General features: G+C 45.0%; 1 protein-coding gene across 1 annotated transcript in view; it reads left to right on the top strand.

Annotated features, from left to right (window-relative positions):
* The window catches only part of LOC141133818 (phospholipid scramblase 3-like), a 43,956-nt gene extending 31,040 nt beyond the window's left edge, over nucleotides 1-12,916 (top strand). The window contains exons 5-8 of the mRNA XM_073623375.1: nucleotides 7,208-7,369; nucleotides 9,540-9,701; nucleotides 9,858-11,352; nucleotides 11,514-12,916. Coding sequence (XP_073479476.1) covers nucleotides 7,208-7,369; nucleotides 9,540-9,701; nucleotides 9,858-9,899 — 366 coding nt within the window. The 3' untranslated portion in view covers nucleotides 9,900-11,352; nucleotides 11,514-12,916. The remainder of the gene's footprint in view (nucleotides 1-7,207; nucleotides 7,370-9,539; nucleotides 9,702-9,857; nucleotides 11,353-11,513) is intronic.
* The last annotated feature ends 1,466 nt before the right edge of the window (nucleotides 12,917-14,382 follow it).

The raw sequence follows: 14,382 nt of genomic DNA, 5'->3' as shown, positions 1-14,382 counted from the left end.
CTTACTCCTGAACACATATAGGTTATGAAACATACTTCTTATTATAAAGATTACAGTAAACATAGATATGGTAACATTATTCTTATCATAGAAAGTGACTAGGTGTCCCGGGAGCCGCACATCAAGTCAAGACCTGCTGTATGATACTGGGAGAATGTCTGACTGATATTGGAAGGAGGCATCCAAGTATCCAGGGGTATTGTGAGTACACACCTGAGTGTAGGATCCTGGTGACTGTTGCTGTTACTATCCCTTGTGCGTCAATACTAGTGATTGCCTGGCCTGAGTGAGACATTTCTGAAGGTTTCTCAGTGCTGTTAATTTCTCTGGCCTTTGGCTAAAGGGACTATCCTATGAAGTAAGGACATAATGGAGAGTGTCCTCTGATCATTGTTCAGCTTTCATGGAGCATCCCACAGCTCCTTAAAAGAGAAGTATGGGGTTTCTTTTTTTTTTATTTCAGATTCATACTTCCCTTGGTGGATGCAGCATCTGATGCTGCATCTGTCCCCCCGGCGCCTCTGCACTGAAAACCGAGCGATCGAACATCGCCGATCGCTCGGCTTTCACAGCTCCACTAGCAGAGAGCTGTAGACTTTGGTCAGCGGCTCTCTGCTCATCTCCCCCCTGCGCTCACTGGAGCACAGAGCTGTGGAGGGTTCTACGCAAACGATGTACGGCTCAGAACAGTGGAACCTAGACGTTAGCCTGGAAGTTGAAGCAGGGTGTCCAAGCCGAGGTGTCCTCTCATCCACCAAAAAAGACAGCTCAGTCATCAGAAAGAAGAAACAGCTGGCAGCTTATCAGCTGGTGATGAGCCTTGTTCACAGTGGATTTTCACAGGGGATTTTTAAGTACCAAAAATTGGCGCCATTCCACGAGCGTGTGAAATTTTAAAGTGTGACACGTTAGGTATCTATTTACTCGGTGTAACATTATCTTTCGCATTATGCAAAAAAATTGGGCCAACGTTACTGTTTTTTTTTTTTTTTTTTATGCATGAACCTGTGTGTTTTGTTTTTTTTTTCAAAAATTGCTGTGCAAATACCGTGTGAGATAAAAAAAAGGCCATTTTATTCCCTAGGGTCTCTGTGTATATGTGTGTGTGTATGTGTATATATATATATATATATATATATATATATATATATACACACACATGTTTGGGGGTTCTGTGTAATTTTCTAGCAAAAAAATAATGATTTTTACATGTAGGAGAGAAATGTCAGAATTGGCCTGGTAGGCAAGCGGTCAAGATTGTAATCTGACCACTTCCAGGGGACTTTTTAAGTCGAGTAAGTCTGAAAGTAGAGATGACCTCAAAAATTATTCAGTGTGATAAGATAATGTCCGAAATAACCAACAACTCTACTTAAAGTGATTTGTAAAGTCTCGTTTTAAAAAAAAAAAATAACAAACGTGTCTATACTTACCTGCTCTTTGTAATGGTTTTGCACAGAGCAGCCCCAGTCCTCCTCTTCTCTGGGTCCCTCTTCGGTGCTCCTGGCCTCTCCCTCCTGTTGCGTGCCCCCACAGCAAGCAGCTTGCTATGGGGGCACCCGAACCCAGCTGCAGCTCAGTGTGTCCATTCAGACACAGAGCCATGGCCCGGCCCTACCCCTTTCTCTCCTCATTGACCGACTGACTTTGACAGCAGCAGGAACCAATGGCGCCGTGCTGCTGTCTCAGCCAATCAGGACTGGAGTCCCGGGCAGCCGAGACATTCCTGCAACATCGTTGGATCTAGATGGGGCTCAGGTAAGTATTAGGGGGCTGAGGGGGGGGGGGAGTCTGTCAGTGTCTTCGTCTCGGCGGGCAGCCGGTGGGAGGTGCAGGTCGAGCGGCACCCGTTACACTATGATAAAATCCTTGGTCCTGTAGGATTGGTTAGATATAAGGCACACTTTTACAGGGGGTTTCTAAGACTGGTAAGAGACTGTATGGACTCTACGCCCGGAGAGTGAAATACTAGACACAGGCCAGTAGGTCGGGCGCAATTTTATGACGTCACGCCCGGCCTCTGCATTGGAAAAAAAATGCCTCCTCGGCTGGAAAAGCCAAGTTCGTGTTTTTTTTTTTTTTTTTTTTTTTTTTGTTTTTGTTTTTTTTTGTTTTTTTTTTTTTTAAATTTCAGGCTTTCCAGCCTAGAGGAGAGATCTGGGGACTTATTGACCTCATATCTCACTGTAAAGGGGATCTGTCACGCACTATTCCTATTACAAGGGATGTTTACATTCCTTGTAATGGGAATAAAAATGATGAAAAAAAATGTAAAAAAGCATCAAACTAGAAAAAAAAAAGTAAAATTAACAATCAAAAAAAAAATTAAAAAATACAATTTAAACGCCTCTGTCCTTGCGTGCTTGCCCGCAGAAGTGACCGCATACACGCCCACATATGTAAACGACGTTCAAACCACACATGTGAGGTATCGCCGCGAACGTTAGAGCGAGAGCAATTATTCTAGCCCAAGACCTCTGTAACTCAAAATAGGTAACCTGTAAAAAAATGTAAAGCATCGCCTATGAGGATTTTTTTAAGTACCGAAAATTGGCACCATTCCACGAGCGTGTGGAATTTTAAAGAATGACATGTTAGGTATCTATTTACTCGGTGTAACATTATCTTTCACATTATGCAAAAAAAAAAAACAAGATAGGCCATTTTATTCCATAGGGTCTCTGCTAAAATATATATATATATAATGTTTGGGGGGTTCTGTGTAATTTTCTAGCAAAAAAAGGATGGTTTTTACATGTAGGAGAGAAATGTCAGAATTGGCCTGGTAGACAAGTGGTTGGCACTGTAATCTGGCCACTTCCAGGGGACTTTTTAAGGTGAATAATCCTGAAAGTAGAGAGAACCACAAAAATGATTCCGTGTGATAAGATAACTTCACAAAATAACCAACAACTCTACTCAAAGTCTGAAAAACATACAGTCTTGCGAGCTACCATGTGAAAATCCAAATGATAATTAGAGATGATTAAAGGACAGCTGCTAGCATTGATCACGTCCCATATGCTCGTGCCAAAAAAATGTATACCAATATAATGCTGCGCTATCCAAATAATGCGGATACGGTAACCGTACTAAATCATAATATTATTGACTGCAGTTAAATAGTAGTGGTGAGATATTCTATTCCTATGTAAGATTTGGGCTACTTTCGCACTGAGGCGTGCGGGCGGCGGTGGTACAGCGGCGCTAAATATAGTGCCGCTTTACCGTCATTTTATCGGCGCTAAACCCCCCGATAGCGGCCGAAAGAGGGTTAAAAGCGCCGCTGCAGCAGCGCTTTGCGGGCGGGTTTGCAGTGCTGCCCCATTGTTTTTCAATGGGAAGGGGCGCTTTAGGAGCCCAAATCTTACATAGGAATGGAATATCTCACCACTACTATTTAACTGCATAGATAGCCTTGGGAGTATGTAAAAAATCCTAGTGAACATCATAATGCAATCTTATGCGATTTTATAAGTTGCGATCATAAACAATTAAAAATTGCAATCCTATGCGATACTCCCAATGACAACATACACACCTCTATATACATATGTAGCATTCATATGCAATAGAGATATATGCAACTCTGTGCGACAATTGTATCGCATAGGATTGCAATTTTTAATTGTTTATGATCGCAACTTATAATCGGATAAGATCGAATTGTTGTGTTCACTAGATTTTTTTACATAGGAATGGAATATCTCACCACCACTATTTAACTGCAGTCAGTAATATTATGATTTAGTACGATTACCGTATAACTACATTTGGATAGCACAGCATTATATTGGTATAAACTCTACTTAACCGCTTGCCGACCGCCTCACAACGATATACGTCAGCAGAAGGGCACGTACAGGCAGAATCACGTACCTGTACGTTGCCCTTTAAGAGGCGCCCGCGACAAGCTCCGTGAGTCTGGTCGCGGGTCCCGCGGACTCGATCACCGCGGGGATACCCGCAATCGCCTCATGGGGAGAAAGAACGGGGAGATGCTGATGTAAACACCATCTCCCGGTTCTCCCTAGTGACACTGTCACTCATTCTCTGCTCCCTGTCATCGGCACAGCGATCAGTGAACTGTCACACATAGCCGCCCCCCCACACACTTAGAAACACGCCCCTAGGACACACTTAACCCCTGCACTGCCACCTAGTGGTTAACCCCTTCACTGCCAGTGATATTTTTACAGTAATCAATGCAATTTTTTAGCATTGATCGCTGTATTAATGCCAATGGTCTCAAAAATGTGTCAAAAATGTGCAATGTGTCTGCCATAATGTTGCAGTCACGATAAAAATCGCTGATCGCCGCCATTTAAAAAAAATATATATATTAATAGAAATGCCATAAAACTATCCCCTATTTTGTAGACGCTATAAATTTTGCACAAACCGATCAATAATCGCTTATTGCGATCTATATATTTTTGTTAAAAAAAAAGAATACGTATCGGCCTAAACTGAGGAAAAAAATATTTCTTTTATATATTTTTAGGGGATATTTATTATAGCAAAAAGTAAAAAAATATTGCTTTTTTTTTTTTTTCAAAATTGTCGCTCTATTTTTGTTTATAGCGCAAAAAATAAAAACCGCAGGGGTGATCAAATACCATCAAAAGAAAGCTGTATTTGTGGGAAAAAAATTAGGTCAATTTTGTTTGGAAGCCACGTCGCACGACTGCGCAATTGTCAGTTAAAGCGAGGCAGTGCCGAATCGCAAAAAGTGCTCTGGTCAGGAAGGGGGTAAATTCTTCCAGGGCTGAAGTGGCTAAAGTCTCATGTTTGTTATTTTTAACTAAAAAAAAAAAAAAATGTTGTACTTACCTGCTCTCTGTAAGGTTTTGCACAGAGCAGCCTGGATCCTCTTCTCGGGGTCCCTCTTCGGCGCTCCTGGCCCCTCCCTCCTGTTACATGCCCCCACAGCAAGCAGCTTGCTATGGGGGTACCCCAGCCAAGCTGCAGCTCCACGTGTCCATTCAGACAGAGCTGTGGCCCGGCCCTGCCCCCTTTCTCTCCTCATTGGCCTACTGACTTTGAGTGACAGCAGCAGGAGCCAATGGCGCTGTGCTGCTGTCTCAGCCAATCAGGAGTGGAGTCCCGGGCAGCCGAGACATTCCTGCAACATTGTTGGATCTAGATGGGGCTCAGGTAAGTATTAGTGGGGCTGAGGGGGGGTGCTGCATACAGAAGTTTTTTTTATATTAATGCATAGAATGCACTTTCTGCCTTTACAATCTCTTTAAATTGAGCTCTATGTGTCCAGACAGGAGGAGGGCAGTGGAATGACCAGGCTTGTGTCAGACCACTCCCTTCTATTCCCCGACACCACAGTCCCAAAGAACCGCAGATTACAATATGAAATTTAATTCAAGTACTATAACTCTTAAGTCTTTAAACCCGCTCACTTACTGTTATAACTAGTCCAGGGTGTAAGTATGGGCCCTTATGGCACCAATGTCTTTAATTCCTTGTGTGGGGATATGTTGTAGTCTCTCAGAAGAAAAGGGGGCCTTGTGTCTTCAGTTAGCTCTTTGTTGGTGCACTTTAGTGGGGTGAACAAGGTATGTTTAAAGCGGGGGGTTCACCCACACCGCCAAAAAAAAAAAATATTAAAAGCCAGCAGCTACAAATACTGCAGCTGCTGACTTTTAATACATGGCCACTTACCTGTCCCAGGGTCCAGCGATGTCGGCAGGGGACGCCGAAAACCCGCACGGTTCTCGGCAGCTGCTGCCGCCATCCTAGGTGAGGGAATCAGGAAGTGAAGCGTTGCGGCTTCACTTCCCGGTTCCCTACTGCGCATGCGCGAGTCGCGCTGAGCGTCCCTAGTGGTCCCCGCTCTCTCCTGGGAGCTGTGTGTTCCCAGCAGACAGTGCGGTGGGGACGGGAAGAGGCATAGACTCCCATGGGAGTCTATGCCGGAAGTGGTTGCAAATACCTGTCTTAGACAGGTATCTGCACCCTCCTCCCCCCTGAAAGGTGCCAAATGTGACACCGGAGGGGGGGAGGGTTCCGAAAAGCGGAAGTTCCATTTTTGTGTGGAACTCCGCTTTAAGATGTGATGCAAAGTTCACTGTGGAGCTCTGAACCAAAAGAAACGCTGCTGCTTGGCAGGGGGTAAGTGTAACACAGCGTTCTACAAGTGTAGGCAAAGAAAAAAGGCAACGTTGTCTGCATGCTGTGTCTCTTTGTTCTGAAAGATGGGCAGGTGCCCGCTCACCAATCCTGCGACCCAGGCCCAAAAGGAGAGATGTCCCAGGAATAGGCTCCTCAGGCCGCCTGGCTGGCTACCTGACCACTGGAACGCCTTGTGACGTCTGCAGAGATGCACCTGGAGTTACACCCGGGGTCATTCTCTGGCTAGATGTCCACGTCTGACCGTGGAGCTGTGGTGAGAGACAGTCCCTGGATGTCAGCACCCTTCTCCTGCATCAAGTCTTCTCCTTGCCTTGTGGTCTCTGCCCTGCTCTCAGGCAACCTCGTGGTGGCTGTTTCCTCCTCTCCTGTGTGGACATTCTGGGGTGTGTAGTCTGCCCCCAGGAGATTACAATGGGACCGCTGATGACTGGGACTACATGTCCCATGATCCTCTGTTGTTGCTGTGATTGGTTCCCTCACCCTGCAAATAAAGAAGCAGGGGAGGGAGCAGGGCAGATGGTTGCCTGTGCGATCTCCACTCGCAGATTGTAGCGTGAAGAGGAGAATTACACCACAGCCGCTGACAGGCTTTGTGTCCCTCAGAGCATGTCAGTGTCTATGTCTTGGCGGCAGCCGGCGGGCCGAGCACCACCCCCTACACTATAATAAAATCCTTGGTCCTGTAGGACTGGTTAGATATAAGGCAAACATTTACAGGGAGTTTCTAGGACTGATAAGAGACTGTATGGACTCTATGACCGGAAAGTGAAATATAAGACACAGGCCTGTAGGAGTGATGCGATACAAGACATGGTCCTCTAGGACTGGTGAGAACAAAAGCACATCTTTGTGGACTGAATTGACTGATGAAATATAAATCTGTAGGTCCAGTGGAATACAAGGTTTGGTCCACTAAAGCTGGTTAGAGATAAGATACGTTCCTGCTGTAAGTAACAACAGGAAATAAACTCAGATGTTATTACTGGACAGTCCAGTCACCGTTCTAGGTATGATGACCAAACTCATTAGAACAACCTCTTGTAACATTTTTTTTTTATAGTTGCAGGTCTCCTGTTCCTCCGGGGAGCTCCTCGGCTACATATACAAAGAGTGGACAAGTTTTTACATAAAATTCGACATCTTGGATCCATCGGGACTTGTTTGTCTTAAAGTGAAAGGTCCAGGATGGGGAGAAGGCTTTATGTCTGACCAGGATTTTAAGGTCCGTCTCTCAACAAGTGTGAAATACTTCATTCCTCAGAAATAATACTTGCAAAAAATGTCATTATCAGATTGCCTATGTTGTGTGGTTAAAGCCATGCTTCTGCCCGCTGTGGGCTTCTATTGGTTTGTTTTCCATGAACAGGAAGAGACACCTCCTTCACAATTAGATTTTTTTTCTCACAAATCACCCTTTTTATAACTTGAATAGGGTTTTGAAAAAAGAAAAAAAGCCAGAAGGGTAGTCTTTTCATGTAGCCATCTCTCCTTCAAACTAGACGTTCTCTCTGCTGCTTTAACGGAGAACTAGGGTACTGGTAATTCTAGACAATTGTGCCCCAACAACCAGTTTTGGTGAAGACCATTTTCTGTTCCAGCATGGCTGTGCCCCCCTCCCGTATGCAAAGCCAGCTCCATACAGACATGATGTGATCAGTTTGGTGTGGAGTAACTCCAATGTCCTCCATAGAGTCCTGACCTCAACCCTAATGAACACCTTTTGGAGGAATTGGAAAGCTGATGATGAGCCAGGTCTTCTCAGTACCTGACCTCATCAACAGTGGCATCGCTAGGGAGGGACGGGGGGTGTAGGCTGCACCGGGTGACACCCGCCAGAGGGGTGACACCTGTGGGCAGCGGCACCACTCGCTAATGCCGCACAGTGACAGTCCTCACCCCTGCACAGCGGAGTGGACTGAAGCCACCTCCCCCTCCTCTCTGTTTACATTGGAGGAGGAGGGACACACGCCGTTGTGCCTATGCCATGCTGTTCTGAGGTCTGTAAAGTTTTTAATGTAATGAAAATGGACATGTGCTGCGGGGGTGCTATGGGAGGGGAGAGGGGGGTCTGCACTGAGGGGGGCTCTGCACTGATGGAGGAGGGGGGGGTCTGCACTGAAGGGGGCTCTGCACAGATTGAGAGGAGGTCTGCACTGAGGGAGCTCTGCGCTGATGGAGGGGGGGTCTGCATTGAGGGAGGAGGGGGGCTCTGCACTGATGGAGGAGGGGGGGGGTCTGCACTGAGGGGGGCTCTGCACTGAGGAAGGGGGGTCTGCACTGATGGATGGGGGGTCTATACTGATAAAGGGGGTCTGCACAGAGTGAGGTCTATACTGATGAATGGGGGTCTGCACTAAGGGGGTCTATACTAATGGATATGGGTCTGCACTGAGGACGGGCTATACTGATCGAGGGGGGGTCTGTACTTAGTGAGGGGGGTCTATACTGTGGGAGGGGGGCTTTACTTAGTGGGGGGGTCTATACTGAGAGGGGGGTCTTTTCCGCACCGGGTGACACCAACCCTAGTGACGCCACTGCTCACCAATGGACACATTTCCCACAGACACCCTCCAAAATCTTGAGGAATGTCTTCACAGAACAGTGAAGGATGTTATAGCTGCAAAGAATGGCAATTTCTTTTTATTGGCGATAGTTTTAGAAAGGAATATCCTACAAGCTCATAGAGGTGTGATTGATGGAGGAACACAAGTGTCCTACACAGAGCTCTGACCTCAACCCTACTGAACACCTTTGGGATGAATTGGAAAGCTGATTGTGAGACAGGCCTTCTCACCCAACATCAGTACCTGACCTCACCAATGGGCACAAACTCCCTTAGCCACCCTCCAAAATCTTGTCCAAAGTCTTCCCAGAAAAGTGGAGGATGTTAAAGCCACAGATGGAGTAACTCCATATTAATGGCCATGGTTTTGGAATGGGATGTCCAGCAGGCTCATATAGGTGTGATGGTCAGGGGTACACAGGCTTTTGGCCATATGGTAGTGTTCTAATAAATTGCCATATTGCACTTTGGAGTCTTCTTTGTCATTCTCCATTCTGGTCACCTCTTGTCTTCAGGATTCGAACGTTTGGATAATTGCAACGTACGTGACAATGTCGCATACAAGTAGCAGATCCTCCACAAATTTATAAAGTATCTAGACAAAAACTTTATTTAATTTTGGATGGGGAGTGGAAAGGTTTCAAACCTTAGACCTTTGGAACTATAACACTGAATGTATCACCCAAAACTGGATTTCAATTATATAAGGAGAGACTGGTAAAATTCCTTCTGCTTCAACCAAAAAAATGTATTATGACTTCTTTTATAATTGATGTTCTCCATGTAGACACTCTGGTGGTCATCATGTTCCTCTCCCTTCTTTCTCCAGGTTCTATCTGCTGACAGAACTACACAAGTCGGGGTCATCACACGTGTGTGGCGGGGGTTAAGCAAGGAGATGTTCAGCTCTAAAGACAAATACGCTGTCAATTTCCCGATGGACCTCAATGTCTCCATGAAAGCCATGTTGATGGCCTGCACCTTGTTCATTGTGAGTCTGAGCCTGAGAACACTGCAATGTGTACAATATGTGAGGATGGAGGGAATGCTGCAATGTGTATTTGTGTTTTGCCCTTAGATACCTTTTTAGCTCATTTTACTGTAGAAGTCAAAGGTCATTTGTTGTAACCTTAACTTTATTTTTCAGGACCTTCTGGAAGAAGAGCGTAGTCGCAGTGATGATTCCTGATCTGTGCACCAGTAAGGGGTTGGCTAATATCCTCACCTATATGGAGTGGGGTAGATGACCTCACACCATGTATATATATTGTAGCAATCAACCAAGCAGAGGACACCCCCAATTCTCTATGTGGAGCCAACCCCTCTTTGCTGGTCCTGATTCCACAGCAGTTTTGTTCAGTCCTCCAGGGGGCAGTGCTATCCCAGGCCAGCCAATCACACCCCAGATCTCTGCTTGCTTCATTTAAACCACCCCTCAGGGACTGAACACAAGGGCAACTCAGAACAAATCTACTGCCTTATCCCTCGTAAAGAGATATATACGTGTTCTGTACATTCCATACATATAATGATCAGGCTGTATGAAGATTGGCTGCTTTACATTTTCAGATTTATTAAATAAATATTGCAAGTATTTTAAAATGTCAAGGTAAACGCTAATGATTTAGGGTTACTTTTATTATATCAGTGAACTGTATACTCTACACAGTCATTGTTAGACAAATAAACACATCAGATGTGACAAAGGACTCCCAGAGCACCATGAGTTAGCGTAATACTGAAACTTCCTTCTGGGCCTTCTGACCGGCGGAGCCACTGCTGCGATGAGAAATCGAGTTGTGTAAATAATGGGCTTCTTTCAGCACAGCTGAGAATGATGGAAGGCTTACAGGTGAAAAGGAGACTACAGTGCCAACTGCTGAATTAAAATAAAACCAAAATATTATTAATCTACAATATTTTATATTTATTTGATAAAGAATTTGTATTTTTTGTCAGTTCTGACCATATTAAATATATATATAAAAAAAGATGTACAATTGCTGCTACACATAATGGAAAAATAAACCTTGATTTTTTTTTTTTTTTTAAATCAAAATCCAGAGGGGACAGTCCTGATTCAGAGGGGACCGTCTAGAGTTTGGACCTCTGTCCTACAGTATCAGGTCCTTTCTTTCTGGCATGTGTAGATGCAGAGATTGGTGCAGGAACTCCGGACACAGTGGGGGATGGGGGAGTCGTCTGTTTCAGTGAATAAAGCTGTCATATAGGGGATGACTGGAGCACCAGCAAAGGGTCTGTCCGGGAGTGACATAAAATCCTCCTTTGACTTTGTCCATTCCACTCTACAGGGGTGCCAACATGCAAGAATTGCATTCTGATCCGATGACCCAACAGTCCCCACCCCCCTCTCGTACTCATCCACTATTCCATACATGGTGGGCAATCTTTCCATTACTGCTTAAAGTGACCCTGTCACAAACCTGGACAATTCTGACTGAATGTTATTGAACCTGTTACCGATTGATACTGAACCTGTTGCCAAAGTGTTACTGAACCTGTTACCGAACCTGTTACTGAGTTTTACTGAACCTGTTACCGAGTGCTACTGAATATGTTACTGAGTGTTACTCAGCCTGTTACCGAGTGTAACTGAACCTGTTACTGAACCTGTTACCAAAGTGTTACTGAACCTGTTACCGAGTTTTACTGAACCTGTTACCGAGTTTTACTGAACCTGTTACCGAGTTTTACTGAACCTGTTACCGAATGTGTTACTGAACCTGTTACCGAATGTGTTACTGAACCTGTTACCGAGTGTGTTACTGAACCTGTTACCGAGTGTGTTACTGAACCTGTTACCGAGTGTGTTACTGAACCTGTTACCGAGTGTTACTCAGCCTGTTACTGAGTGTAACTGAACCTGTTACCGAGTGTTACTCAGCCTGTTACCGAGTGTAACTGAACCTGTTACTGAACCTGTTACCGAATGTGTTACTGAACCTGTTACCGAGTGTGTTACTGAACCTGTTACCGAGTGTGTTACTGAACCTGTTACCGAGTGTTACTCAGCCTGTTACTGAGTGTAACTGAACCTGTTACCGAGTGTTACTCAGCTTGTTACCGAGTGTAACTGAACCTGTTACCGAGTGTAACTGAACCTGTTACCGAGTTTTACTGAACCTGTTACCGAATGTGTTACTGAACCTGTTACCGAGTGTGTTACTGAACCTGTTACCGAGTGTGTTACTGAACCTGTTACCGAGTGTTACTCAGCCTGTTACCGAGTGTAACTGAACCTGTTACTGAACCTGTTACCGAGTTTTACTGAACCTGTTACCGAGTGTGTTACTGAACCTGTTACCGAGTGTTACTCAGCCTGTAACTGAACCTGTTACCGAGTTTTACTGAACCTGTTACCGAGTGTTACTCAGCCTGTTACCGAGTGTAACTGAACCTGTTACCGAGTGTAACTGAACCTGTTACCGAGTGTAACTGAACCTGTTACCGAGTTTTACTGAACCTGTTACCGAATGTGTTACTGAACCTGTTACCGAGTGTGTTACTGAACCTGTTACCGAGTGTTACTCAGCCTGTTACCGAGTGTAACTGAACCTGTTACTGAACCTGTTACCAAAGTGTTACTGAACCTGTTACCGAGTGTGTTACTGAACCTGTTACCGAGTGTGTTACTGAACCTGTTACCGAGTGTTACTCAGCCTGTAACTGAACCTGTTACCGAGTTTTACTGAACCTGTTACTGAGTGTTACTCAGCCTGTTACTGAGTTTTACTGAACCTGTTACCGAGTGTTACTCAGCCTGTTACAGAGTGTTATTGAACCTGTTACCAAAATGTTACTGCACCTGTCACTGAACCTGTTACCTAGTTTTACTGAACCTGTTACTGAATGTTACTGAACCTGTTACTGAACCTGTTACTGAGTGTTACTAACCTGTTACTAAAGTGTTACTGAACATCTTACTGAGTGTTACTGAACCTATTACCGGATGTTACCGAACCTGTTACCGAGTGTTACTGCACCTGTTACTGAATCTGCTACTAAAGTGTTACTGAAGTTGATACTGAGTGTTACTGCCACTGTTACTGAAGTACTACTGAGTCTGTTACTGCAGTTGATACTGAACCTGTGTGAAGCGATACTACTAGTGATAATATCTGTGCTCTGTAAGCCGCGGTGTTATTTAATGGTTTGCACTCATCTAAATACAATAATTATAAGCTGCCCTGGACTCTGAGTGTGTTGCTTCCTCATGTTGGGTACCAAACAGCCGACCCCGCCCACAGCTCAGTCCCATGGTTGTGAAAACCTGACCTGCACTATTTCTTCCCTGGTACTTGTTGCAGGGAGTGAACACCATTCTTATATAGCAGTCAGTTTGGGTTTTATAATATCAGATAATATTGTGTACCATCCAACATGGGACCATGATCTGATGGTCTATGAATCTGGACAGCCTCAGGTAAAATATATTAATGGGTGTTTTGAGCCAATTTAAGAGACAACAGTGCTGGCATAGGCAGGGCTGCTGTTAGAAATCAAGGCCAAATACAGCCTACCTGACAGCCCCCCTCCCCCTGGCCAGAAGTGACTGAACATAGATTTATCAGTCCCTTTCTCTGCAGCCTTGGCTGCACAGCTGAATGAATAGGAAGCACTCTGGGGCTCCCTGTTCATTTACAAACAAGCATAGTAAACACAGATTGCTATGCTTCAGTGATGAATGGACACAGGAGTGGTTGATACTGATCACTCACTGTGTTCATTTAGAAAAGGAAGGGACCAATCAATTATATATTTACCAGCCCCTTCCCCCGCTCTACATCCTGAAACAACCTTCTGTGTGCCCGCAGCAGCTGCTGGCAGGAGAAGAGGAAATCCGGAAGCACTGCGGGGGGAAAGGTGCACACAGGGGGGTCCGGACAGCAGATGGAAGGGTGCATGTCCAAGAACCAATCCCCCTGTAGTGAAGCCAGAGGGAGAAATAGGAGGAGAAGCTGGCAGTGCTGCAGGGGGAGGCAGAAGAGGATCAGTGTCTGCAATAAGACAGTACAGCCAGCCCTTCTGCTCAGCAGGCGGCCGGGCCCCCCTTTTGAACTGATGGTGCCCTGGCTCAGTACAGGAGGGCTGGCTGTACTGCCTTATCAGCGGCCCAGGGCATAGGAAATGGTCATGTGTAATGCATATGGATAAATTACCCCCTAATTATTTCAAGTATGTAGAACAAGGTTATTGGCATTGGTATCAGATAACAATTGACACCACTTATTCTGTATACTGTATGCAATGAATTGTACACAATTGGGTACCTTACCTTCTGGGGTCTACTGCACCCCCACACCTGTCAGAGGTATACATGCAGCAAGGATACAAGGGGGCACACCAGTTACCCTTGAAAAGAGAGTTGACACCAAACATGATACCCCCCATGTGTTTGCAGAAAATTCCTTTAGGATTTAGAGCTGAGTAGAAAGCCTGGTTGTTGGAATCTGGCAAACAAAAGGGGATGTTTGGATACATTAATGGAGAAAAACCAGTAACCATACATGGTGTTTGTCCTGCACTCAGTCAGGTATCCCGTGCACTTGAAGAAGATACGAAGGTCGTCTGGTGGTAGGGATGCAATAATACTCTTCCTTTTTTTTTTTTTTTTATCGGTGAGTAACAATACTTTCGGTCAAGTACTTGCT

The sequence above is a fragment of the Aquarana catesbeiana genome, linkage group LG03 (genome assembly GCF_042186555.1).
Source record: "Aquarana catesbeiana isolate 2022-GZ linkage group LG03, ASM4218655v1, whole genome shotgun sequence".
Taxonomy (NCBI): Eukaryota; Metazoa; Chordata; class Amphibia; order Anura; family Ranidae; genus Aquarana; species Aquarana catesbeiana.
This window is presented reverse-complemented; position numbering and strand designations above follow the sequence as displayed.